General features: G+C 32.7%; 1 protein-coding gene and 1 long non-coding RNA gene across 13 annotated transcripts in view; one reads left to right on the top strand and one right to left on the bottom strand.

The window, feature by feature from the left end:
• Positions 1-26458, top strand: part of LOC145287858 (serine/threonine-protein kinase PAK 3-like) — a 268674-nt gene that overhangs the window by 125051 nt on the left and 117165 nt on the right. The window contains exon 1 of one of the 3 annotated variants that reach the window (XM_080135739.1): positions 20718-20866. The exons of the other annotated variants lie outside the window; for them this stretch is intronic. Coding sequence (XP_079991865.1) covers positions 20730-20866 — 137 coding nt within the window. The 5' untranslated portion in view covers positions 20718-20729. Of the gene's footprint in view, positions 1-20717; positions 20867-26458 lie in introns of those variants that run through there. 3 annotated transcript variants of the gene reach the window in all.
• Positions 1-26458, bottom strand: part of LOC145287861 (uncharacterized) — a 233559-nt gene that overhangs the window by 183685 nt on the left and 23416 nt on the right. For 7 of the 10 annotated variants that reach the window (XR_013869215.1, XR_013869217.1, XR_013869213.1 and 4 more), the window contains exon 2: positions 1560-1675. The exons of 2 other annotated variants lie outside the window; for them this stretch is intronic. This is a non-coding gene — a long non-coding RNA (uncharacterized LOC145287861). Of the gene's footprint in view, positions 1-1559; positions 1676-5669; positions 6870-26458 lie in introns of those variants that run through there. One more of the 10 variants, XR_013869212.1, reaches the window with a different exon arrangement.

The following is a 26458-nucleotide window of genomic DNA, read 5'->3' as shown; positions in this document are numbered from 1 at the left end:
ATAATACATCCTTATCTCAAAAATTCAGAAACAGAATATTTTCACTTAAAAAGTGTTTTCTTCTTGTTGTAATTCTATTTTGACTCCAAACAAGGCGTAGTGCCACTTTGATGCAGGGGGCTACTACTGGGGACATAAGTTGCAGGGATATTATGAAGGGAGATGAGCAGCAAGATGTCTGTTCACATTACACTTGAACTTCTGCATGTCAGTACAGTTGGAAAGCAGAATCCTGAAGGTAGTTTAAAAATCTAGCAGTTCTGGGGAAGAAACTATTGGAGTAGAATGCTTTCTTACATCTAGGGATCTCTACTGTGTAGGGGTGGGATTTAGCTGTTTGTCAGGGTATTTATGTCGAGGGGTGTACGAGTGCTTGTAGTTCAAAATAGACTTCGTAGCCTCGTAGGAGATGTCCTTTTCTCTTCCTTGCAACCTCTTTCTCACAGAAGAGATGTTGCGAGTTTGTCTCTGATGTATCGTTATTTTCATGGAAAGTGTTCGACTGAGCTTCAATCTATGGTCCCCCCTCGTCAAACTTTCACAAGAAACACTCTTCTAGCTGTAAACACTATCAATAATTCCCCTCACTCTTTATCTGTGCCTAAACCTAAACGTAGATTCCATGAACAAAGCTTCTTTCTTAGAACTGCACACCTGTGGAATTGTCTTCCGTTTTCCTGCTTTCCTGCTGACTACAATATGGTTGTCTTCAAGTCTAACGTAAATAAGTTCTTGATGAGCCGTTCCATATAAGTTATCAAATTTACCAAATTTTCATTACTAATGATTACTATATTGTCCAATTTCTACTGTACACTCTTTAACCCTTATCCTTGAGTGGCCTCTTGGCCTTGATAATGTGGTCATGCCTATGTAAAAAAAAAAAAAAATCTTTCACGAGAAACACCCGTCTGGCTGAAACTACTGTCAATAATTTTCCCCACTCTTTATCTGTGCTTAAATCCAAACGTAGATTCCATGAGCAAAGCTTCTTCTTAGAACTGCACGCCAGTAGAACTCTCTGCTGTTTGCCTGTTTCCCACTTGACTACAACTTGGATGTCTTCAAATCCAACATAAACAAACTCCTGACAAACCGCCTCCTTAAGTAAGACACTCTATCAAATCTCCAATAATAATGATTACTACAATACTATCTCATTGATTACTGTACACGCAATAACCCTTATCCCTGAGTGGCCTTCGGGCCTTGATAAGTGGTGAACCCCATGTAAAAAAAAAAAAAAAAAAGTTCGATGGAGCATTCACCATTAAAATATTTGTAGAACAGGCAGAGGGATGCAACATTTCGTCAATGAGACAGAGGTTGAAGCTTATGAGAATTTTTGAGGACTTCAAGTCTTATTACTTGGATGATTTCTATTTACTTACTAATGAAGGAAAAAACATTATGCTTTGCCAGTGTTTTCACTCACTATTTATTTAGATATATTTACTAAAATATCCATATAAAACCCTTGAATAAAGTTTGTAATTCGATTTTTTCACATAAATTAGTATCATTTTTGATGAACTAATGAAAAAAAAAAAAACACTCACCATTTGTTTTTCATTATGGAGTGTAGGATTTCTTTCCAAATTTATTTCCGGTGGCAGAGTTCATCTGAGGTAGTGGTGACTTTCTTGCTTTCCCTCACCAATTAAAATGGTTTCATCTAGAAATAGACGTTTTATTTGCTTTGTGTGGGTTACAAGATAAAAGTGTGTGTTTATATATATATATATATATATATATATATATATATATATATATATATATACACACACACACACACACACACACACACTAGCAGGACCCGAGTACCAGCGTTGTGCCCCCCCTCACTCCACCTGTAAAAAAAAACAACAAAAAAAACTCTGGTTGTGAGTGGAAGCCACTGCCGGTCCAGTATAATAATGGCCAAAATGAATGTACTGTGACAAAGTACCGACGCATTTCATATATATATTCATATATTGAGGAGTTTAGCTTCCAGGTAATCAATTTTTCTATGATTTTCTAATGATTTGTTCTGATAAAAAAAAAAAATTACTGAATTTTATCAAAAGAAATATGTTGACAAAAAATAAGTTTGTTCAATAACCCGCCATATTTTTCTTTCAGCATAAAAATGATAAAATACAAATATTTGGGAGCTAACCTTTTTAATTTAGTGATGATGAAGACGTCGTTTTTTTTTTTTATGTTTTTAGGAAAAATCTTAATATAAAAGTCGCAATTATTTGGGAGCTAAAGTCTTCAATATATAAATACATGAAATGTCTCTTTCTGAAACATAACTGCAGGCCATGATCACAGTGTAGTATCTGTTCTAATGCTACACTTTACCTTTTCTCTCCTTGGTAAGGGGAGGAGAAATTCTTCATGACCGAGATAATTTTTATTTTTGTCCTTATCTAGATTGCCCCTTTTTGGGAGCTGAATTTTCCCCACATTAAAAACAAATCTTGTGTCTAACTCTGCTCTCATGGGGAGGCAAGTAAAGAGAAACATCACCAGTGTACATGCATGTACATTTAATGGTATAAGACCTCAGGTTCGTTGATGTTTTGACAAAGAGGTTGTCGAGGAAGACATCATTGTTAAGTTTTTTGGAAAAATTTTAAATCTCAAGCTAAACTCCTTAATATATAAGTACATATGTAATACGTAGTTGTGAAACATCACCAATGTATACATAGCGTGTTTTATGATAAAAGAACCGATTTGTTGATGTTTTGACAAAGGCGTCAACGGCGAAGAAATCAGTTTTTTTTTTTCTTTCTTTTTAGGAAAAGATGAATGAGAATTTTATAGTGGATATATTTTAAAATTTATACTAGAAATGGGTTATATGAGTTTGTTTAATTATTTTTCTCTCTTGTATTGGTCCATCATACCTATACATTAAATAAACCTGAATCTTTGTCCAAACATATCTCTCTTAGTGATGCGATTTTTTAATGTTAGTAGTGTTCGTTTATTAAGAGAATTACTGTATTCTGGAATGTGAGAATTATCAAAGCACAGCCAATCAGAATGGACAAAATTAGGAGAGGGAGACTATTATTTATGAATTGGATATTGGAAAGATTATGTTATGTCTATGTATCGGTGAACCAGTTATGATAGATGTAATTACAGTATCCGTGGAATAAACTGGGAGCGGTGGTAGGACTAAATATTTAGAGTGAAAAATAGGTACTCTTTCTTCTAAAGATTTTGCAATTGTGGTGGTGTTGCTCGTCGGATGCAATGTAGCATTTTAATATCACAACTGAATTTGTCTAAAATAGTGTTTGAAAGCTACATAAGGCTAGATGTAATGGATTTGTATGTGGCATCTGTTCTTGCAAACCTATATTTTGGTCTAGAGGGGAATTAATTTCTGCAGTCATTTTTTATTACATAGGAGATAGCTTGATGATTCCCTACGAAATGAAACTGAAAACTTTATGTATCTTAATTACCATAAATATGTTCCAAATATATATATATATATATATATATATATATATATATATATATATATATATATATATAATTTTAAAATCTGTATTGAATTGGCTTACTAAACTTACACTTTGAATTTGCACTTGAACGATGCTTTTATCACGAAGAAAACATCTTTATATAACTTTTACGCACGACCACACGGATCTAACTTGGACATTTAAAAATCACCATTGATAACACCAAATGGGTTTTGTTTTTCTTAATGACATCATGCCACAAAAAATAAGATGAAAAAAAAAATATCTATCCTAATGAAGACATGATTACGTAGAAAAGTACTTTCATTTATAAACAAATAAATGTTTGTTTTTTTTTAATCTGTGTTGAATTGGCTTACTAAACTTACATTTTGAATTTGCACTTAAACAACATTTTTATCACAGAGAAAACATATCTTATATATATTGGCTTTTTGTCAACTGTTTCACAACTGCGCATGTGTGAATCATTCCTTATGTTAAAAATAAGTAGGTTTGAAAACACTTTTTAAAAGCGTGGCAAGCTGTTCTAATGGTTATCATACTTGACTCACTGTTTTGGTTGTGATCTCGGTTTGAGTATTTTTTTTTTTCCTTTTTACTTAAATAAGTGAAAGTTTAGAAGATAAATACTTGCATGTACATGTCTTGGTTTCTTTCTATATTTTTTTAAGGAATTTAATATTGTTTAATACCGGTCAACGACGGGTATATCTGCTAGTAGATACATAAAATAATATATATATATATATATATATATATATATATATATATATAGATTAATGTGACTTATATGAACACTAGCGAGGGGTACCCGGCATTGACCGGGTGTTTGGGGGGGGGGTTAAGAAAAAGTAAGTATGAGGATCGAACCCGAACCGTTGAGGCAAAGTTGTAAATTAAAGTGTGAAAAAAAAAAAAAACTTGTGATGTTAACCATTGCCCCACCGCGAGATGCTAACGGAAACACGTTTGAATTTATTTAATTAGTTGGATTTAGCAGGTGCCCGTTTTAATGAATTAATGAGGTCAACTGCGGGATAGTATTCATTTACTGCTGAACGCTTTTTTTTTCCCACGCCCGAGATGTTATAGGAAAAAGACTAACCCATATGTGGCGAGCGACAAATATTGAATATTTATCTTCCCGAAATTGAGCAAATTAAATAGACAGGCGAGCTTCGTTGTTAAGTGTGAGATATTACAATTTGTATGTGATATAAAAAGTTTTAAAAAGTTGTTAAGCGAGCAACCGCTTCTCTGAAAAAAGCCTTTTGTTAACATACAGAAAAAGCGAACACACATATATACATACACATATTTTCGCTTTTCTATATATAGATGTTACTGCAGTTTCATGGGTCACCCACTTATTAGAAGTGCATTAATATACCCCTAAATGTTATGATTGGATTATTCCTGAGAAACAGCACTAACGGGTTCATAGAAGTCACATTAATCATTATATATATATATATATATATATATATATTGCCCTGTCATAAGATATGCTTAAATATGATATTTTGATTTCGTATTTATTATTTTATCATATTTGACCCAATATATAGTAATGATTTAAAGTTAAACAAAAAAATGACTTGTGTGCGCCACCACCGAGAATCAAAACAAAAACGGTTAACTTAAGATTTATTTTTTCTCTGCCGTTAACGAGTGAGCTATGAAGCCATGATTGCTGCGAGGCTAAAAATTAAAACATGAACTAAAAGCTACTACATTATGCATGCATATTCGTAATGCCATTGTGCGACCTTCTGAGGTTTCATGTATGAAGACCAAAAACTGTAGGAGTTTGGTAGGCAAAATATTTTAAACAAAAATATATATGCATATATAACTATGTAGTGAAAGAGTTTTATGTTTACTGTAAACTTTTTACGCAAATATAAATTATGTAGAATATCTGCATGAATATAATTACACATAGCAGTTAACTAAAGATGATTATCCCATAAGAAAACAGAAAAACTAATAGGGAATTAAAATGAATGTTTAAAATAATATACAAATTAGCTAGATCTTTTGTTAGTGAAAGCAATTCCATGACTTGTATATAATAAAGTTGTATTTTCGTTTTAAATAAGTAGAAAAAGGGGTTTTAATACACGCAAAAAAAAAAAAAAAAAAAAAAAAAAAAATTATAGGAGTAATATATATACATATATACAGGGTGTCCATAAAGTCCGTGTGCACTTTAAAAAATTTATAACTTGATTTGTATTTGCAATAGAAATAATCTGTAAAATGGATTTGAAAGAAGTAAATCTATATTTTTTAAGCTTTTATTGAAATTTTATTTAACTTTCCACATGCCCTCCATCATTAGCAATACAAAGGGTAATACGATTTTGCAGTTCACGAAAAACATTTGCCAAATGATTTATAGTAATGCCTGAAATCACATTAGTTATTCTAGCTTTCAAATCTTCCAGTGAACTAGGTTTGGTTGCATACACAATTGTTTTCACATGTCCCCATAAAAAAAAATCTAATGGAGTCAAATCTGGCGAACGTGGAGGCCAATAAAATGGTCCGCCCCTTCCGATCCATCTGTTAGGAAATTCCTGATTTAGAAACTGTCTAACATGCTGAGCAAAGTGACAAGGAGCTCCATCTTGTTGAAACACTGTATCATCTTTCAAGTTTAATTGTTCAAGTTGCGGAATAAAGTAATTCTGCAACATATCTAAGTAGCTGTCACTGTTAATAACACGATCTTCAAAAAAATATGGCCTTATGATTCGATTTATTCCCAAAGCACACAACACATTAACTTTAAGAGAGTCCCTTTCATGTTCAACAGTTTCATTTGGGTTTTCAGTTCCCCAAATTCGGCAATCATGCCTGTTGACCTTGCCACTAATGTGAAATGTTGCTTCATCAGAAAACAGTAAATTACTCACAAATGCATCATCATTGCAAAGTTTTTCATTGAACTGGTGACAGAAAGTTAGCCGTGCATAATAATCCTCTTCTAACAACTGTTGATGTAATTGAATTTTGTAAGTTTTCATATGAAGTTTTGCCCACAGAATCTTATGCACAGTAGACTTTGGCAACCCAAGCTCCAATGATGCCCGTCTTACAGACTTTCTTGGACTTGCAGTGAAGGATTCTTCTATGGAAGCAACACTTTCGTCACTGACACATGGCCTTCCAGACCATGGATTATCATGAACAGAGCCTGTCTCTTTAAATTTTTTTCATCCATTTAACAATGGTGTTCCTATGAGGCGTTTTTTTATTGTATTCAATTCTAAACTTTCTTTATACAGCAATAGTAGATTTCAATTCAGCCAACCAAATGACACAGTTTACTTTTACCTCAATTGAAGCCATGGGATCAAATTGATTCTGAAAAACAAAAGAAAATATTTTTTACTAATTTTTTACTTATCTAAAATTTGTTAGGAATTTTGTGGTGAAAAATTATTCAATAACTATACTTAAAACTAGATACATGAAACTTTATAACATTTTTTACAGATTATTTCTATCGCAAATATGAATAAAGTTATAAATTTTTTAAAGTGCACACGAACTTTATGGACACCCAGTGTGTGTGTGTGTGTGTATGTATATATATATATATATATATATATATATATATTATAATAATTTTTAAATACATACAGACACTAGTGTTTCATCCTTTTGGGAATCATCAGTGCAGGGTGTCATGATAAACACCGGTCGATATATTCGAACCTGGCAACAGAAGCCATCTCTGGCTTTGTTAGCAAGGACCTAATCCATTCAGCCACCGTTAACCATGAGAAAATACTGTTGAAATTTAAACATTTTTTTTTTCTAAATCTGTCAGAATGATCAAATCATATGATGTGTGCATATGAGCAAAATTGACCGACTTTATTTCAACTGAAAGTGCTCAACGATAAGGAATGAGTTTCTTAAAGAGGCTGACATAATTATTTCAATAACTTTTGAACAATAAGTATAAGGTTTAATCATTAAATAATCCAAACGATAAAATAAACAGTTAGCAAACCAACAACTAATTGCAAGATGAGAACCATTTAAATATAATGCTGTCTAGTCAAAACCCTCATCGCTTCGATTATTATAGTTGCTTGAATACTTGAAACAAAATGGATCATATCAGACGAATTATGTTAATATTCGTCGTTGTTCATCATTGATTTATTTTCCTTATTCCAATTGTAGTTCAATCTGGCTGAGGAAGAGTAGCAACTCTATTTCTAGAAATCATTGTATTGTCTAGAGCCAGATTGGTGAAAGTTTTGCTGGTTGCAAAGAGGGAACATTATAAGTGTACTTTTAGATTCTTAATGCAAGCTCTTTCCTCCTACTCCTCTTCAATATTTTGGATTTGATTATATTTTATAGGAGTGTGTGTGTAATTAACCGAATGGATGATGTTTGGGACTATGTAATCTGCTATGCCAAGTTCAAATCCTATTTATTTATATTTTATTCTGAGTCACCACTTACCACGATAGGCCATTTGAGGATAAGGCTCAATGAGCTTGTCAATTGGATGATGAACAATATTATGAGAGGATTGTAAATGGTGAGAAGGGCAGGATTTGATTAGTTAAGAGGACAGCCTGACAAGTATTTGTTGCCATTTGACTTGAAAATCGCTGTTGTAGTCAACAGGAAGCAGTCATGTGGTATTGTATTCCACAAATTGAAACTTCTTGGAAAGAAACTCTGCTCATGGAAGTTAAGTTTAGTTTTAGGTTAAGAAGATGAATGGAAGGTTCTTTGTAGTGGCAGTAACCAGGCAGGTACTTGCTGTGAAGGTTTTGATAAGGATAAAGAAAAACTAGTGGTATATTTTTTTTCTGTGAGAAAAGGACTCCTGGGTAAAAACAAATTATCCCCACTTTGGTGCGAAGTCACCCTTGTACTCTGTCAAGGTAAGAGAGCATGCTCTGAGCAGTACTATTCCAGATGTGACAGCAGTACTGGACTATTAAGGTTATGTACTGATATTGTTGATATTTTACTAACTGTGAGACAAAGTGAGTATAGTTTGGTATTTTTAACAATTTGTATCCAACTAAATGTATACTATCAACCGTTTAGCGTAATCACAAAAAGTATTGATGTGCAGTAAAATAGATAAAACCAAATCCATCATATTTTCATGTACAAAGTAAATAATGTTTTAGGTAAAATGATGTCCTGATAAGTGTTGTAGCCTTGCAGGCCAGTAATAATCAAAAGAAACACAATGGTATAATTAACTAAAAATGTATCAGCAAAAGTATGTTGTAGAAGTACGTGCCATGATTATGGTGCCACAACTGACGTGAATCACTATGAGCATTTACTTCTTTCCCACTACGAGATGTGACACAAGGTGGGTACAGTAAAGCCAGCACTCCTAAAGAAGCACTCGAGCCTTTTAAAAATTGGTTGGGTAGCCCAGTGAGCATTCTCCAGTCAGGCAGTAAGCAATAAACTTACTCTGTCCAAAAGACTGGAGGCAAGGCTTAGGAGAGTAGACCTCCTAGGACTACCCAAAACGAATGCCTCAGCTTGCCAAATAAAAGGCCATTAAAATGACTCAGTTTCTGTTGGACTTATAATCGAGGTTGGAATCTTGACTGTTAACCGATCGTAAATGCAACCTAGCATTAAATGAAGGGCATGAATTACTACCCAACGACATGTTAGATGTAACTATGTTTATACTCGTTGGGTAAGTCTATTATTCCTGAAATAGGTACGTCAGCTTACCCCATAACAATACAATATTTATATATATTATTCCTTAATTGGAATTCATTTTTGAGATGAGCATTATATATTAATTTATTTTTATTTATGGTAACCGCGACGGATAGGAACTTCGAATCTCCTAACTGCATTCTCAGCAATCACTGCCATCCGTAGTTGTTGTCGTCTCACCACATTTTGGCCAATTAACCTCTGGCATGCTTTGGGTGGGATTGAAACCGCTATCTTCAGACAATGTTCATCTGGAACTGTAGAGATTCAACGTCTCTATCAACTGCGCCACGGGCCCCGAAGGGCGATCAAGGTTGGATTCTTTGATCTTATAAATCCACGTTTATTTATCTGATCTTCCATGTGGTGAGACAACAACTACGGATGGCAGTGATGGCTGAGAATGCAGTTAGGAGATTCGAAGTTCCTATCCGTCGCGGTTACCACCTGACGAAGGCCAGAGGAATAGTTGGGTGAAACGTTGTGAATAAACAAAACCAATAAAAGATCAAAAACAACTCATAAAGATGAGAATAATAGTCCGAAATAAAAATAAATTAAAATACAATATTGTTCAGAATTCTCATAAATAGGTGGAAAACCCTAGATGAAATATGTTGCTAGATAGCCTGGCAAAAATGGTTCATGTGTTTGACTTATCCTGCTGTCTAGCCTGCATATTCATTAGCTATACTGTTAGATTGTTTCAACAGATAGGATGGCAAGCAGACATGAAAAACTGTGGGAGAGTAAAACCATGGAACTTTGTGAAATCTAAAGAACATTGTTAACCACCTGCTTTATGATCCTGGTTGTGACTATTATAGTAGGCGTCAGATGCATTTATTAAAAGAAAAAATTGTATTGAAGGGTATATAATATATATAAACTTTGAATAAACATAAAACTGTTTTTAGAACACATTAAGATGCAAAGAATTTGTTAAGAGAAGGAAGAAAAGCATGATCCAATTTTTTTTTTTTTTTTTTTTAAGTTGAAGCATTTTTTTTTTAAATTTCGGACCATATCATACATATACACTTGCTATGTTTTGAGGAGAGAAGTTATAGATGATTTCCTTTCATTTCATTCTTTAAAATGATAAAGCATTTTAAGCTTTCATCCATTAATTAACACGGTCACCATGATTCGTTAATTATAAGGCAGTTTAAAATTTTATAAATCCTATTTTGGTTACCCAAGTTTTTGCTTTTGTACATATTACATATTTTTTCTTGACTTGATACAATCATCACTATTCAGAGGTTTTTTTTTTTTCTATTTTATTCCCACTGGCCTCCAATTGCCTGACAGAGAAGGCCAGATGATTTCATTTTGGCTAAGGCCACCAGTGCCTGACAATGACCGACAGTAACTATGGCCACCAATGACTAAGATCACCAGCAACCACTGACAGCAATAAATATATATATATATATATATATATATATATATATATATTCAAGCACGTCTGATTGAACACAACAGAGTTATTCTTTTTCTGGATATCTTTTCATTTTGCCAAGTGTTTTTTTTTTTTTTAATTTTTTTATTTCAATTGGCATATTGTACAAAGTGGCGCCCAAAAGTTATTGTTCAGTCATATTCTACTCGAGCCCTTTCTATCGGTGTGTCCGATTATCATCAGAAGAAAGATCAGAAAAAAGAATAACTCTGTTGTGTTCAATTAGATGTCCTTGAATAAGACTTGCTCCCAAAATATACAAATATATATAGTATATTTCAGCGTATAAGACAACCCTTAAAGTTAAAAAAAATCATTAAAAACTAATATTTCATAAGATACCGGGTGTTGCAATCTCTAACCTAAGCTAAACAAATATGGTTTCGTGATTTAGCAGTCATCTTATACAACCTATATATAAATTTATTAAAATTTGCTCCAATTTTGTAGCTCGTCTTATCTGACGGTTATCTTATACGCCGAAATATACGGTGTGTGTGTGTGTGTGTATGTATATATATATATATATATATATATATGTCATCCACATACAGTACTGTTTCGCTGTTTCACAGCTCATCAGTGCAGCTGGACAGGCAACTACCTCAAGCCAAGATTGAAACCTGACCACCTGTACGACAGTCAAGGCATTACGCTAATCGGCGGCTGCTGTGTGAGTCGTGAATTAACAATGTTTTGACCTCTGATCTGAGCTTGATTTGTTTACACAAAATATCTGAGCTTGATTTGTTTACACAAAAAGCATCGCTTTATACGCTAATGGTAATTCGTGTATCACTTCTCAATATGCTCAACTCAAACAGTACTGTTTTGCTGTTTCACAGCTCACCAGTGTAGCTAGACAGGCAACTACCTCAAGCCAGGATTTAAACCCGACAGCCTGTACAACACTGTTGCTGTCTGTGGTTACTGGTGATCTTAGTTAAATGGACTATATATATATATATATAGTCCATTTAACTTTTTTATATTTTACTTCAGTTAGTTTGAAGAAATACAGGGTCCCTCTTCTGGAGTTAACACTTGATTCTGCTATACGTTTAACTTATATCCAAGGGCTCTTTTGAAAATAGATGTTGTCCCTGTAAGAGCTTCTACTTGTACTTTGCATACTTTCTACATATTTGTTGTGGCATACAGTGTAAAGGCCATCTTCTAATAGGGTTTGGCATCTAGACATTAGGTGGCTTTGACTTTCCACGTCTTAATGACAGAACCTGCACTGATATTTTTTTGTAGACCAGCCATTTAAACCTGTGTATATAAAGGGATGAGAAAATAGGAATTTTGATTACATGCATTTAAAGTTGACTTGTACCCCCCCCCCCAAAGTGTTCTCTACCTAAGTTTCAAAGAACTAAAAATGCCACTAGTTTTAGCTCTATATCAGTCTCTCACTCCCACCTGTCTTCATTGTGTTGGACTTTTTAAGGGGAGAGGTAATAAAGAACTTTATTGTTTTAAATGAAGCTGTATCGTTTCCTTCATTGATTATATCTGGTTCAGGAAAATGAATCAACCTTTTAGAGGGAAAGGATGAAAAACAGTGTTACGGTAAAACTAGAAGGAATTTGCACAAAGCAACAAGATGGGGGGGGGGGCGTTTCATATTACTAATTGTACCGACCTGGCGTTGCCTGGGAATCGTTGTTCATCTTTATTTTGTTGTTGTAAAGTCTTTTTGCTACAAGTGAATCTGTTTTTGTATTTATAAAAACAAAGCCAGAGTTGCAGAAAAAAAAAATGAATAGTTTAACATAAAAACAAATAATTTAATAAGATTATCAGTGTTATGAAAATGACTAAGTTTGTTTTTACTTCAGAACAAATCCCCCAGTTCGAAACAAGTATAAGTAAAAAAGAGGGCAGAAAAGAAATCAAATATGTGATATACTTCAGTAGTCTCTATGCTACAGGAGAACCAACTTAAAACAAAAAACAATGTATTGATTTACTACACGTAAAAAAAAGTGTCTAAATTATAGTTTTTGTGATTATCACAGCTTAAAGCAAAACAAGATTTAACTAATTATAATAAAAATAAAATCTGTAAATTTTAGCAATTTTAAAAATCAAGTAAATACGTTTTTGTGCTTATAAAAAGAAAGACAAAACAATTTTTGAGCTAATTTATTATGACAGTGTGTTATGCTGTACAATTATTTCATCATAAAAAAGAAAATGTTGAAATTATAGTGAAAAAAAAAACAGTTTTGAATTGATGAACCAAAGAATCAGAAAAATTAACGATATTAATTAAATTATTACTGAACAAATAAAATACAAAGGTTACATCTGAAAGTATACCATATTCGATTAATCTCGAATATGTAAATAAGGTGCATACTTGTAGAAGTTATTGGTTTAAAAATATGAAATCGAGAACTGAAAATTGGAATGACCAGCTTCCTCCAAAGGAGGAAGTTCCATGGGAGTATGGAATTCACAAGCGGTTCCTAGTCGCATGTATATCCCTGTTAGGGAAGATGTTGATGTTAGGTTTTTGCAACTCTTGCAAGAAGGTGTCAATGTCCTTCTAAATACAGTGTCTGAAATTCCCAAATTGGTCACCCATCTAGTATTGACCAGGCTCAACATTGCTTAACTTCAGTGATCTAATGAGAACCGGTGTGTCAACTTGATTATGCCATACAGTAAAAAAATTACTAATAAAGTGATCAGCCATTTGTAAATTAGATATTTCTGGCTGCTTGTAGCATATCACTAAAAGAACAATGGAAGTAGGTTTTAGAAATAAAATCATTTTAACTAATATTATGACATGCAAGTAATTTTCAAAAGTAAATAGTGCAATATTTAATTTAAATGTATAAGTGTTGATATGAAATGTGAAATCTAGCTGTATTGAATTTTTAAAATTATTAATCACTTGAGCTAGTTTTAAAGCCATAATATCATTTTTCTGGGGAAAATATATTTTTTTTAAAATTGAAACAGTACAGTTTTTCTCATTGCCAAAAACATGGTACAAAAATAATAAAAATTAACCAGTCAGTATCAAATATCGATTTGTCAAATGTGTTGCTATATGGGTCTAACTTTAAGAATCTGCCAAACCAATTTTATCCACTAATAATATAAGCAGCACATTCCATAGTGCTATTTTCACTATGTGTATTAGATAGCTTCATATGATCCCTCTTATAAGTATCTAATTCTAAATAAATAAAAAAAATTAAAAAAATGGGGAACCAATGTCAACGGTAGAATGGGGCTGGTCAGAAGTCATATCATGATGATTCACACAAAAAGAAGACCAAGGATCAAATTAAAGGGATGGTGGAAGGGGGACAAGAAAAAATTGTTTCTCTTCTTGCTGGTGAATGTTAGGAAAAACAAAATTAGGTTAAACAATCAGTAGCTCTTGATTTTATTTTTTACTTTATAACTAAATACATTTCTTTTTAATATCTTTAAAAACACAAAAATGGTTCTAATATATCACAGTGATTACTGGAATATATCACTTATTTAGTTTATTTACATTTTTATTTACATCTAATCGTTTAGTCTTGTGCTAATTTCATGATATTATTATTAAATCATCTGCTATTATGTTAACCTATTTTTAGTCTCTGACAAAAGAGGGATTGGACTTAGTAATTCACTCCTGTTCGCACTTTTCTAAATAACCACATCTTGGATTTAGGATGTGTTATAGGAGCGGAAATGTCCCAAAATCGTTTGTTTGTTCGCACTTTTCTCAATAACCATGCCTTGAATTTTTTGCCAATTTTGCACAAGCATTAGTCATGGCAAGAGTAAATTTTTACTCTTGGAAGGGGACTCTGCATGCTCGACTTGTTTTATCTAAATCTTGTTTGTTTTTTATAAATACAAAATCAGGTTTACGTAGCATGGAGACTGAACTAAAAAAAAAAAAAAAAAAAAAAAAAAATGAAGATAATGACTAGTAGGCAACGTCTGCCTAGACAATATAGTTAGTAATAATATGAAATGCCCCTGGTCAGGTTGTCTTGTGTCAATTCCTCCTAGTTTTATTTACCTCAGTGTGTTTTTCATCTTTTTTCCTCCAAAAGGTTGATTCATCTTCCTGAACCAGATATAATCAGTGAATGAAACAGTTCAGCTTTATTTAAAGCAATAAAGTTCTTTTTTGTCCCTACTCCCTCTCTGAAATCATTCATCCGTTCACACTTTTCTTAATAACCACACCTTGGATTTTTTTCGGGGGGGGGGGATTTTGCACAAACATTAGTCATGGTGAAAGTAAATTTTTTAACTCGTGGAGGAGGACTCCACATGCTCGGCTTGTTTCTTATCAAACCCTGATATATATATAAGTTTGGCCAATTTTATAAAACTGGTCATCATCACCTGTATTTATGTTGGTCACTTATAGCCCCAAACTACAAGTGAATCACTTGATGATTTTATCCAAAGTTAAAAAGAATTGGGAAGGATTTAAAGTGTCGAATAGAAAAGGGATTTTTAGCTGTAAAATCATGTATGACTTAAAACTAGACTGTAATATTTAAATTTCAAAATCATCTCTGAAAATGAATTATAAGTTCATAAAGAGCGTAGTTAAAGGTTTCTTTTTATAATTTGGTTAAAAAAAAAAGACTTCCTCCTCTCAATCCTCTGCATGGTGTCAAGCTAACCTTTTGGCAGCTTATTGACTAATGAAACACAAAAGGAAAATCTTGAAAATCTTTTAATATTAATTAGTGTTGAATTTGTTCGATAAATGCTCTGTTTAATTAGAAATCTTGTTTATTGATGAGTGAATTAGGATTGGTCTTAAAAGGAGTGTAATGCTAACGCGAAAAGTAGATTCATATTGAAAAGTTTAAGATGATTTTCAATTCTTTGTAAATGTAATTGCATCTAGACTAATACATATTTTAATAAAGTGAAAGCAATCAGATACTCGCAATTTTAGCATCTATAAATACTCCTAAAATATCAATATTTCATTTTGAATAGTCACTCAATTAAAGAAATGTCAGTTTGTTTTTTTTTTATAAAGAAAAAAAATTTATTCCAATAGATATAATTGAAATTTTTCAGCAACATATACTTTCTGTTAATTTTCATTGGATAATCAACAGATATGCTTAACTAATGAAATCCCTCCCATCTCTTAAAATTGTATTTTAGAAATTGTCGTACGTCTGTTATATAGTTTCATTACTGTAGCCATTAATCATTTCCTTTTAAATTGCTTTATGCATGGAGATAAAAATAAAAAAAATTAAAATAACATTAATATAAAATTAGGTATTAAATAATGAAAGAAAGGATTGATATGAAAACATAACAGATTCTACCCTACCCCCAAAGGTGAAAGTAATGCCAAGGAGGATGATGCCATGTCGAATGAGCATATACTACATTACCACCTTACCCTTAAAAAAAAAAAAAAAAAAAAAAAAAAAGAGAAAGAAAATTCTGAGAAAGATGGTGTTATAGGCATAGAACCGATACCACACTATCCTCTTCCTTTCAAAAAAAAAAAAAAAAAAGTAATGCCTGGTGGTTTGAACAGATCCTACACGACTCTCCACACGCACATACGGAGAGGTAATGCCTGAGAGAATGGTATCACAACCACAGGACAGATACTCCACTCTATTAAACTTATTTAGAGGACTGAAGTCTGACAGGACCAGGAGCCATGTATGCCATGCTCAGGCGGGAATACATATTTGTATTTGATTTCTTTTCATGCATAAAAACTCACTATTTGTATAAAACTTTTTTTCAAAACCAAGAAATGTAATCTTTTTCTATCATATCTGTTCTTGACCGTTAGCTGATTCTTACAGAAAGCGATCAGATTCTAATCAGCAAAGATGGAACCGTTTGGAATCTCTCAGATGCGACATGCATATCACCATTCACACTACGATCAGAATTCTGAGAAGCATCATTCGTCTCTTGTCCCAAATGTCGATCACATAGGATATGTTTAGCATTGGAGAATGGTCAGGATCAATACAATATGTTACCTCATTGACATACCGCTAGAATCACCAGAATTCACGGTATTGGAAGAAAGCATGATTGTTCATTTCTTCGAGTGCATCACAGTGGAGACATTTTGGGTTAGTTCTCCATTCTAGAACTGTTGTATGGTATCAAGGGGTAATGTGTTCTGGGCCAATTGCCAGGTTAAAGAGAACTCCGTTGTTGAGATAACTCGTCCCTTTGATTTCATCCAACCACCTGAAGCATTCCTTTCTTGAAGATCAAGGAAAGTTTAAGTGCATCAGCACTCGCTGAAGAACTCCAATTCACACCTAAACCTATGAAGGTCCTCAACTGAATGCTTGAGAATGGTGATATTGACCATGGGGTTCCACACAGATTCTCCTGTCAGCATTTCAATAACACTTCAAAGCCTGTATTTCCAAGCCTCCCTCATGAATAATGAATATAGACCTGTTTTTAAATCCAGTGCTTCTTCCCATCTCAGAAAAGCAAGGACAGAATGTGCCAGAAAACCTTTAGATGGTTTGCAGGCAGGCAGAAGTATGGTTAGTCTGTGAAAGATCTAAGTGGCGCATGCTTCCACTCTTCAGGATAGTTTCATTCAAAGTCAAATTTAACTAATACTTTCATCTTTGATTATAACTCTGACAAATTCATTTTGAGCTGGAGGCTCAATTCGAACCATACATTGAGAGTATTAGCCAGGCCATCTGTCTAGCAGAAAGAAATCAGAAGGGTGATCTCACTGCTCCAGGAACCCAACTGCGAATTTCGTTTTACTTGCTGCAGTTGATTCTTTCATAATATTTAAGTGCTTTTATCTCGATGTTTCAGAAGCATGATACAGATTGATCCAAAATTGATCAATGTGCCTTCATGTCATTTTCTATCTTCTTGTACGAATTAGATACACATTGTTCCGGATCAATCTCCCCATCGCAGCATAATTTTGCTCCAGTTTGATCAATCTTCTGATAAACACTGCAACCAGTTTTATAAGATTTTTACAAAAATTTTAACTCTGTTAAGCACAATTATGGGACTTAATGAATAAAACCCTTGTCAAACCAATGGTTGAACACATCCATCAGAATTGGTTCAAACATGTGAAACAAGTCTCAAATACAAATCATAAAGTGGACCATCAAGTTCTGGCAATTTGTTATAGCTGACCTCAGCTCCGTAACCCTGCCCTTGCAATTAGCTACTCTTGTTGTATTTGTTCGATAAAAGCGTATCAACTTTTATATTTCATGCACTTATGATATTTAAGCAAAGTTGTATATTTTCAGTAACCCAATTAACAGACTGCATTTAACTTTTGGTCTGTGATCACCTTTCTTTTATACATATATAAATCTTGCTGGATAATGTCATATCAACTCCTTTGATCCTACAAGTATTTAACGCAGTTAGGACAGTTCATCTAGCTGTTTGAGCACATACTTTAGTCCCTCTTTTCATTCCATGATGGCTGTGTGTCCCTCAAGTTGATTTGGAGCTTGCACTGCTGTTCTTTCTACACGATTCTTTTCCATGCAGAAGCAAAAATGGAAATGCATAATAAATCTTTATTTTTTGATATAGTTGAGGACTTGAGGACACAATGTCTGTAAAAGTATCAACAAGTTCTCTTCACTAGCCCTTACGTCTTGGTCAGGTTGTGTTACATCTTCAAAGCAGGTCTGGTTCACTTGCTTTCAAAATTGAAACTGAACTCAAAATGTGATCTACTAAACTCTCACTAATTCTTGTTTTCACAAATTCACCCCTCCCAGCACTGCAGGTGCTTGCACTCGTTAAACTTTTGAAGTGATCTCATAACCCATGCTTGGTAACACTGTCTTCCCTTATGCTTTAGTTAAAAGCTAATTTCTGACATCTATATCCATATACCTACTTAGATTAAATTTATAATATTTATATATCTACTAGTTATCTATATGTTCACCATCGCAGGTCCCCATTATATATAACACGATTGAGGTAAGGAGAGTCAACCAAATAGTTGCCAAATTCTTCAGCTGGGAAGTTGGGTAAAGGGCTAAATCCATCTCAGATCTTCCGAGTCGATTCCAAGGTAAATCCATTTGGGTACTTGACTTTTCCAATGTACCTACTTGTATCTGAGACACAGGGAAACTTCCTTACTCTCATCCATATCTTCATTAGAAACTTTCCTTAATTAAGCCCTAATTGCTAACAGGCTCTCATAATGTTTCCTAACCTCACGTCATAGGTCATGCTTAGCTAGTTCTTTTCTTATAACAACCACCTGGGGACGGCAGATACTACACTTTAATCTTGGCCAATACCATGAGGTTCAGTGCTCTGTGTAGGAGCACATTCATGATGCCTTGGATTTTTATGAAACTTTCTTTAAAGTTGTAACTAACTGATTTCTATATAATTTTGTTTGTCTATACTTTGCAATAACTCTTGGGTGTGCCCCAGGCACTCTTTTAGGTCTAATAAAAACACTTCATTTTTGGGACTATTTTACCATATTTGTCAGAAATTTTCTATGTATGTCTATTTAGCAGTTTTGCATGATGCTGAACTCAAGGCCTTGGGGACTTTTAGGGCTAAATGGGGGAGGGGCAGTGATTTTTTTGCGTGGTGCAGAACTCAAATTTACATATGTTAAGGCCTAAAACTGCACCGTTTGTTCATTTTTACTATGATATGACGCCCCCTGGGGACTTTTGGGGCTAAATGAGGGAGAGGGGTGCTGAACTTAGTCTTACATTTTTTATGCCTCGTTCACTGTGTACTCACGGGGGACCATACATGCTTCACTTGTTCTTTTTTCACTCTTTGGATGTGAATCGGGTTTTAGAATATCCCTTATAATCATTTTTTTTTTTTTTTTTTTTTTTTAAATAATTTTTTTTACTTAAGTTAGAATATGCTGTACAGAAAAATGCCGGTTAATATTTCATGTTTTTTAAGTTATAACTTATATTCTAATATTAGTAACTGATACAGTATTGAAGTTAATATTTTGTATAAATATCCTTTATGACTTGTTCTTGATCTGAAAATTAGTGTTATTTTATTTTAATGTTGATATGTTTTTGTATCACAGAACAAAACTGTTTTAAAGTTTTTGTGAAATTTTGTCTTAGAAATATTTTTCAACAATGTATATATCATATTGGATTTTATGGGAATATTCTATAATAATCTCCGTATTATTAAAACTACCACACAAGATCTTGTGTGTGTGTGTGTGTGTGTGTGTGTGTGTGTGTGTGTGTGTGTGTGTGTGTGTGTGTGTTTCTCCTCTATACATAACTAAAATAAATAGAGATGGAATTATTTTTGTTTTATTTACTGGCAAACATTTGTTTGAATCAAAAATAAGGAAAATCTAAAACTGATTTTAAAAAATCCTATTAAAAGAAATTAGATACTTCTGCAGAATCCGGACCACACCAAAATAACATTATTAAGAAATACATTCTTAACATGGGGAGGGGGAGAGTTTTTTGTAAGTATTCTGTACTTTTATCCAACAATTCAATAAACAAAATATACTGTAAAAATTTAATTTAACTTGAAAATCATATCTAAAAAAAATAACCGTCCATATTCTGTATAAATACCAAAATTGTAAACATAATTATGTTTTGATTTATTTCTTCAAGCCCTCCACCCGGCAATATGTCTCCAACTGCCGGGTAAGAACAACTGTTATTTATGTGAGAAACAATAAAAATAATTTTGAATCCCAAATGATCAAAATTTTTAATTCATTTGTGACATTTGTTTACCAAATTATGTTAATATTACGTTTCTTTTTTGTTTCTCTCCCCCACCCGTATGTGCTATTGCCACACCTCAAATAGGAACTCCTATCTTTCAAATTACTGTAAAAGGGTTCTATTGGTTGCTAGCACCGCCATCATCATCATCATTGCCATAATCATCATCACTGTCTGAAGGTCAGATTATTGATTTTGTGTCCCCCCCCCCCAACACACACACATGCATACACATCGAACTCTATTGCAGCTGCATTTGTCATGATGGAACAGAGCGAAACTAGTTGTACGGATACGAAAACGGTTACTGCAGCAAAATTGTGCCAATCATGGTTCAACTATTTTCTAAGTAAGACCTGCAAAGATTTGCAGAAAAAGGACCAAATTCTTAATTCACGGTAACACGTTTATTAATTCCACTTTTTTCTTTCCTCATCATTTGAATTTATCACATTTCTCTTGTTCCTTCATCTTTTCTTTCAGTCTCTTTCTCTAGCCTGTCCTGCCACATTCTGGGAAAATCGCTATGTAACTATATAATCTCCCATACCCTTCTCTTCCCGTGCCATAGCTGTAGCATGCAAGTCTTGAATGAATCACACAAGTGGTTGTTGGGTTTGTATGGGGAGAAAGAAAAAGGGGCCTGATTGTAAGAGTTTGCTGAAATTCCTTAGGTATTCTAATTGGAACCGAATTAGGGATGATCCTGATTCGGTCCGGTTTTCTCCCTTTTGTAGATGACTGCATTTGTTGTATGAATAAATTGCAGACGATCATTAATGTTTGATTATAGATTTTTAACGGAGTTGGAAAAAAATGAAGTTTAGTAATACAATTTTTTTTTTTTTGAATAATTAATTCATAATAAATTTATATATATATATATATATATATATATATATAAATAATTTAATTATAAAAAGAAAATATTTCCTCCATTTTTAAACTTTTCAATAGTTGAAATTGTCTTTTTGAATAAATAGACAAGTGCAGACGATCATTAACTCTTGGTTATAGATTTTTGGCAGAGTTAGAAAAGAATTGAAGTTTAGAAATGTAAATTTTTTTAAAATTAATTAAAAAACAAAATATTTTCATTTTAAACTTTACTTTTTCAATAGTTGCAGTTGTCTGTTTGTTTGCCTATATTTACAAATTTTTTTGTCTGTTTAATCATATTCACATTTCTGATAAGCTGTCAAAACCCTTTTATTTATATAATAATGATCCTCATGAACAAAATAAAGAGAAAAAAAATCCTTTTAAAAGAAAATGTATAGAAGCAAGTTTCAAATCTTCGGACTAACTTGTTGATCAATTATTAAAGCCGTGATGCAGTTTTGTCCCAAAATTTCAACTTACTTTTTAATTGCAGAAATTAAAAATTTACTTACCTTAGACAATCCTTTTTTTTTTTTTTTTTCTTTTGACTAACTTGTAACACTTATGCCCCCTTAACATTAGTATCTTTGACTAGTAGCACAATCTCACCTCTTCACTGTATAGGTCCCTAGATACTGAAACCCCTACTCTAATAGTTTCTTTCCTCAAACTGCTAGACTTTGGAATTCTTTAACTGTACTAACATGCAGAAATTTAAATATAACGTGAATAAACATGTCGCTGTTCAACTTTATACATAGTTTCCTTGTATATATGGTGGTCCCAAATAGTAGCTCTTTACATCCAAGTAGACACATGCCTTGTTTGGGGTGAATAATAGTAATAAAAAAAAAATACTGATATCTTTATTTACTGATACATTAATTTATTTAAAAAAAAAAAAAAATTCAGCTTTTTATTTGTTTTCTTTGATAATAATATTAATATCATAATCGTCCATGTCCCATGACTTCTTTGAGTAACTTAATCTGCATAATCTAACTTTCAGATATGATAGTTTCATTGTTTTGAACTGATAGGAAATTAATTCTGATTCATATGTGTAACCTTTCCCCACCGAGCACACACACACAGGGGAGGGGGGGGGCTTGTACTTGAATTAATTTTGTTATCTATTATAGCTTACCGTGTTGTATAAATAGTGCGGAGTTTTCTCTTTTTTTTTTTTTTTTTTTTTTTTTTTTTTTTAGTGTAATGAACAATGGCAGATAATTGTGTGTGGGTGAGTTATTAGTCATCCCTGGTGAGAAATGCAGGGCACTCAGTGTTTCCAATATTTCTCAGTTGCAGGTGCGTCTGTCCATCCTCCCCATCCTCCCACACGATCAGAGATACATGCTCGAGCGCACGAACACAGCCCTAAACATTTCATCCTTGTTCATATGAAGCTTTAACTTACTTCAGTTGACAAAGAAAAAAAAAAGTGCTTTCAGAACTAACAAAGGATTAAGTTAAAGATTTGCACCAAAGGATGAAAGTTATTTAATTCTAGATTCTTTGGGTAGATAGGTAGATTTTAAGGAAAACAGTTTATTTTTTATTTTCGTGTTTTTTCAGGGTTTTTTTTTTTTTATTTTTAACATTTTGAATCTTTTTTTTTTTTTTATTCATCAAATAAGTTTGTCTTTAGTTTGTCTAAAAAGCTAATAAAAGTTATGTTTTTTATTTTTTTGTATATGATTGAAATATAAGAAAAGGGGATAAAGATTAAAGTTACATAACTTTATTACATTAGCATGTCAGTAAGGTTAAAGATGATTACAATAAGTAAAAGATAAGGAGAATCTCTTTAGGCCATGGCATTTCAAAACTAAATGCTTCTCATCAGAAGAGGAGAAAAAAACTCAATATTATACAAAAGTGTGGCCAAAACAGATAACACTGATTGTAAATACGTTTTAGATTAAAAATGGAAAAGTTAGGGGAGGGGGGAATACAGTGAAAGGGAACGGAATATCTTTTGCCAGTGTTCGCATTAATATAAAATTATGTTTGAATTTAAAAAATAACTAAACTAAAAAATGGAAAGTTTTAAAAAATAAAATTTAAAAAAAAAAACTTATAAATTGGTATAAAAAATGAAAAGAACATTATGGAAATAGATTTTTTTTTTTAAACTTTTGTTGTTTCATAACACACACACACACACACACACACACACACACATATTGTTCTTTGTTATGGAGTGAAGGATATATATTAGTTAATGTAACTCCATTTGTATGTTTCTAATGATTCGAAAAAACTATGTGTAATTAAGATATTTATTTAGTTAATTTGACTTTTGGATTGTTTGCATTTTTTTTTTTTTTTAATGGAAAATGGTTTCATCAGATTATATTTTCGGATCATATTGAAGGATTTGAAAAAAATATTTTAATTTTTTTATAATAGTAATTTTTTCTAATTTCTTTTATCTTTAAAAATTATACTTTTCTGAAAAACAAAGTATCAAGTTAAATGAAAATAGTGTACGTATTTGTGTATGAAAAATATTCTAGAGATTTTTTTCGTCTTTTTTTTTTTTTTGTTAGATATCGTAAATTATGTTTTTCGTTTTACAATGGTTTTAATTTAAACAGTAAAAGTAATGTCTATTTCACTGCTTCTGTGCTTTGTCAGAATAAAGCCCTTCTGTTTTATTATAGAGGACAATAATAAAAAGAAAACTTTTAGATTCTATTTTTAGTATAAAATCTTTCTTGTATATTTATCTCCCTTGATGCTCTACAGTTGAGTTGAATTCTAAAACTTTTTCTTATCAAGACCCAGTAACCACGCAAAGATAAAAAGATTGTTCGTTTGACAATGATCAATCCTGAGAGAATTGAAAGGAAGAGGCAGAAGATTAATTAAGAGGACTGGATTTTTCAAGAAAACAGCTTGACAAATATTTGCTTGAAAATAACCAGTTGGGAAGCAGAAAGAAGTTTCTTTCCTAGAGCATTCTCTCTGTGGAAGATCTTGTTTCCACTGATGTGGGAGGTTCTAGAAAAGAAACTCGTAGAAGTTCTGTTTGTATTTTTCTTCTTTTTTTTTTTTTACAGAGAGAAAGGAAAGTTGTTTGCTGTGGTTGTAGCCAGATGAGTTCTTGTGAATGTTGTAGAGGGGGACCAGGCATTGAAGCTCAGTTGAGCACTTTGTACTATGAACATAACGATACAGTAGTCTCCCTACTGTATCGTTATGTTCAGGCTAGCAATATCATTTCTGTGTGAAAAAAAAAGGTTGTACAGACCAGAAGAGATCATTCTCCACCAGATTGCAAATTCAATTTTGTGATCTGTCAAGGCAACAAAGTGTGCTCTGAGTGGCATCTTCCCAAATATGACAGCAGTACTCCGTTTCAGGACAAATCTGGATCTCAAGTCTGTCCTCGTCAGAGCTTATCAAAGAAGAGTTTTCTTGAGGAGAGAACCATTTGTTTTGACTGGGGAGAAATGAGGATCCAAGCATTAGTGGTGAAAAGAGAGAAGCTTGGTTTTAGAGCGGTTAAAAGTAACAATTCACTTCTTACCCTGCCCCAATTGTACTGCGTGCCCTGAATTGAAAGAGAGAATCAGAAAGATCTTGATTACCAATGCTCTTTGAAGTTTTGCCATAAATAGTTATCTGCATAGACGTCAAAGAACAATCTTAAAATATGATTTTGAAGGTCAGGAATAATATTGAGTTTGAAATTGATCCTCGAGATATGCAGGCATTGATGTTGTGTGCTTCAGACTCGTCTTTTAATAATTACTTTTCTAGATATATTAAAAGATTTTGATAGTTTAAAGAACTTTTCCAGATATTCCATAACTAACAAGTTTGTGGAATAAACTTTTGTGCCAAATCCTATATTAAAAACGATCATCCAAGAAATAAAATCGGCATTGATAGATTCACTGATCCTATGCGATATTGCAGTCAGCTGTAGGTCTTGCAGGACAAAATCCATATTGCTTATCATGCAGAAGATTATTTTCTATGTGGCAGTTGACAACTTTTTGATTTATTACAAATTCAAACAACTTGCTCATGTGCAGGAGACTGATCAGTCTGTACTAGGATACAGTGGACTGATCTCTGGTATTTTTAAATACCGAGCAGACTGACCAAGTTTCTCAAGCTGATAGAAAACATTTGTCCTTTAAGCAACAATTGAATAGCTTTGTAAAGATAGAAGTTATTTTGGGCTACAATTTTTGGAGTACTATTATTTGAATTTTGTTAGAACCAGTAACCTTGATGCAATCAGAGTTTTTAATAAGTTTGATATCTCGGACAGTTGTTCCTTGGATATCACTTAGAGTAATTTCCGTTAGAGGAGTGAATTCTGGGTGGTTATGACCTTGATTGCAAAGAGTGGAATTGCTGCAAAGTTTTTAGTGAAAATTTTCACTTTATCAGCTGCTGAGGAGATCACCTTGTCTATTAATGAGGTTTGATATAATGGTCTTACATCTGCTTAGGATTTTGTTTGTTATTCTCAAGTTTATGGGAGCCAAGCTTCTAATCAGTCACTCTAGATTTAATAAATTGAACATCGGATTCTATAATCCTTTTTCAGTGATTTCGGTAAGGCTTTGGATCTAGAACATCTATTTCGTTGAAAGCAATTAAAATGCTGGTTTCACATTCTTTTTGAAGATGGATTTAAGAGAGATTTTATATATGAAGGATCTTGTTATGCTAGTCAGCGCTTATTTACTATTGATAGTGGAACCTGTGGAAACTCCACTGTTGCTTTATTTATCTATTTGTATAATTTACTATTGCTGATAATATTTCCCTTGAAACAATTTTTTTGTCATAAAAAAATATTGTGATTATCAGCTAAATATTTTTTTTAAATAAATGAAGTGAATTTGTTTATTCGCTTATTGCAAGTAAAACGAATGTCACTTCATTTAAAATAGTAACAATTAGATAAGAATTAAAATTAAAATAATTCAAAATGTAGGCTTTTTTATCAATTAGGTTGACAGAATTCAATTTCAGAATAATTCATTTTACATGTTTAAAGTCAGAATTGTTTTTATTTTATCGACATAAGTCAATTTTCCATTTTTTTACCCCCTTTTTTTTTTTGTTAGCTATTGAAT

The sequence above is a fragment of the Euprymna scolopes genome, chromosome 11, assembly GCF_053919585.1.
Source record: "Euprymna scolopes isolate OS-2025 chromosome 11, ASM5391958v1, whole genome shotgun sequence".
Lineage (NCBI taxonomy): Eukaryota > Metazoa > Mollusca > Cephalopoda > Sepiida > Sepiolidae > Euprymna > Euprymna scolopes.
Note: the sequence above shows the minus strand (reverse complement) of the source record. Positions and strands in the feature narration are given on the sequence as shown.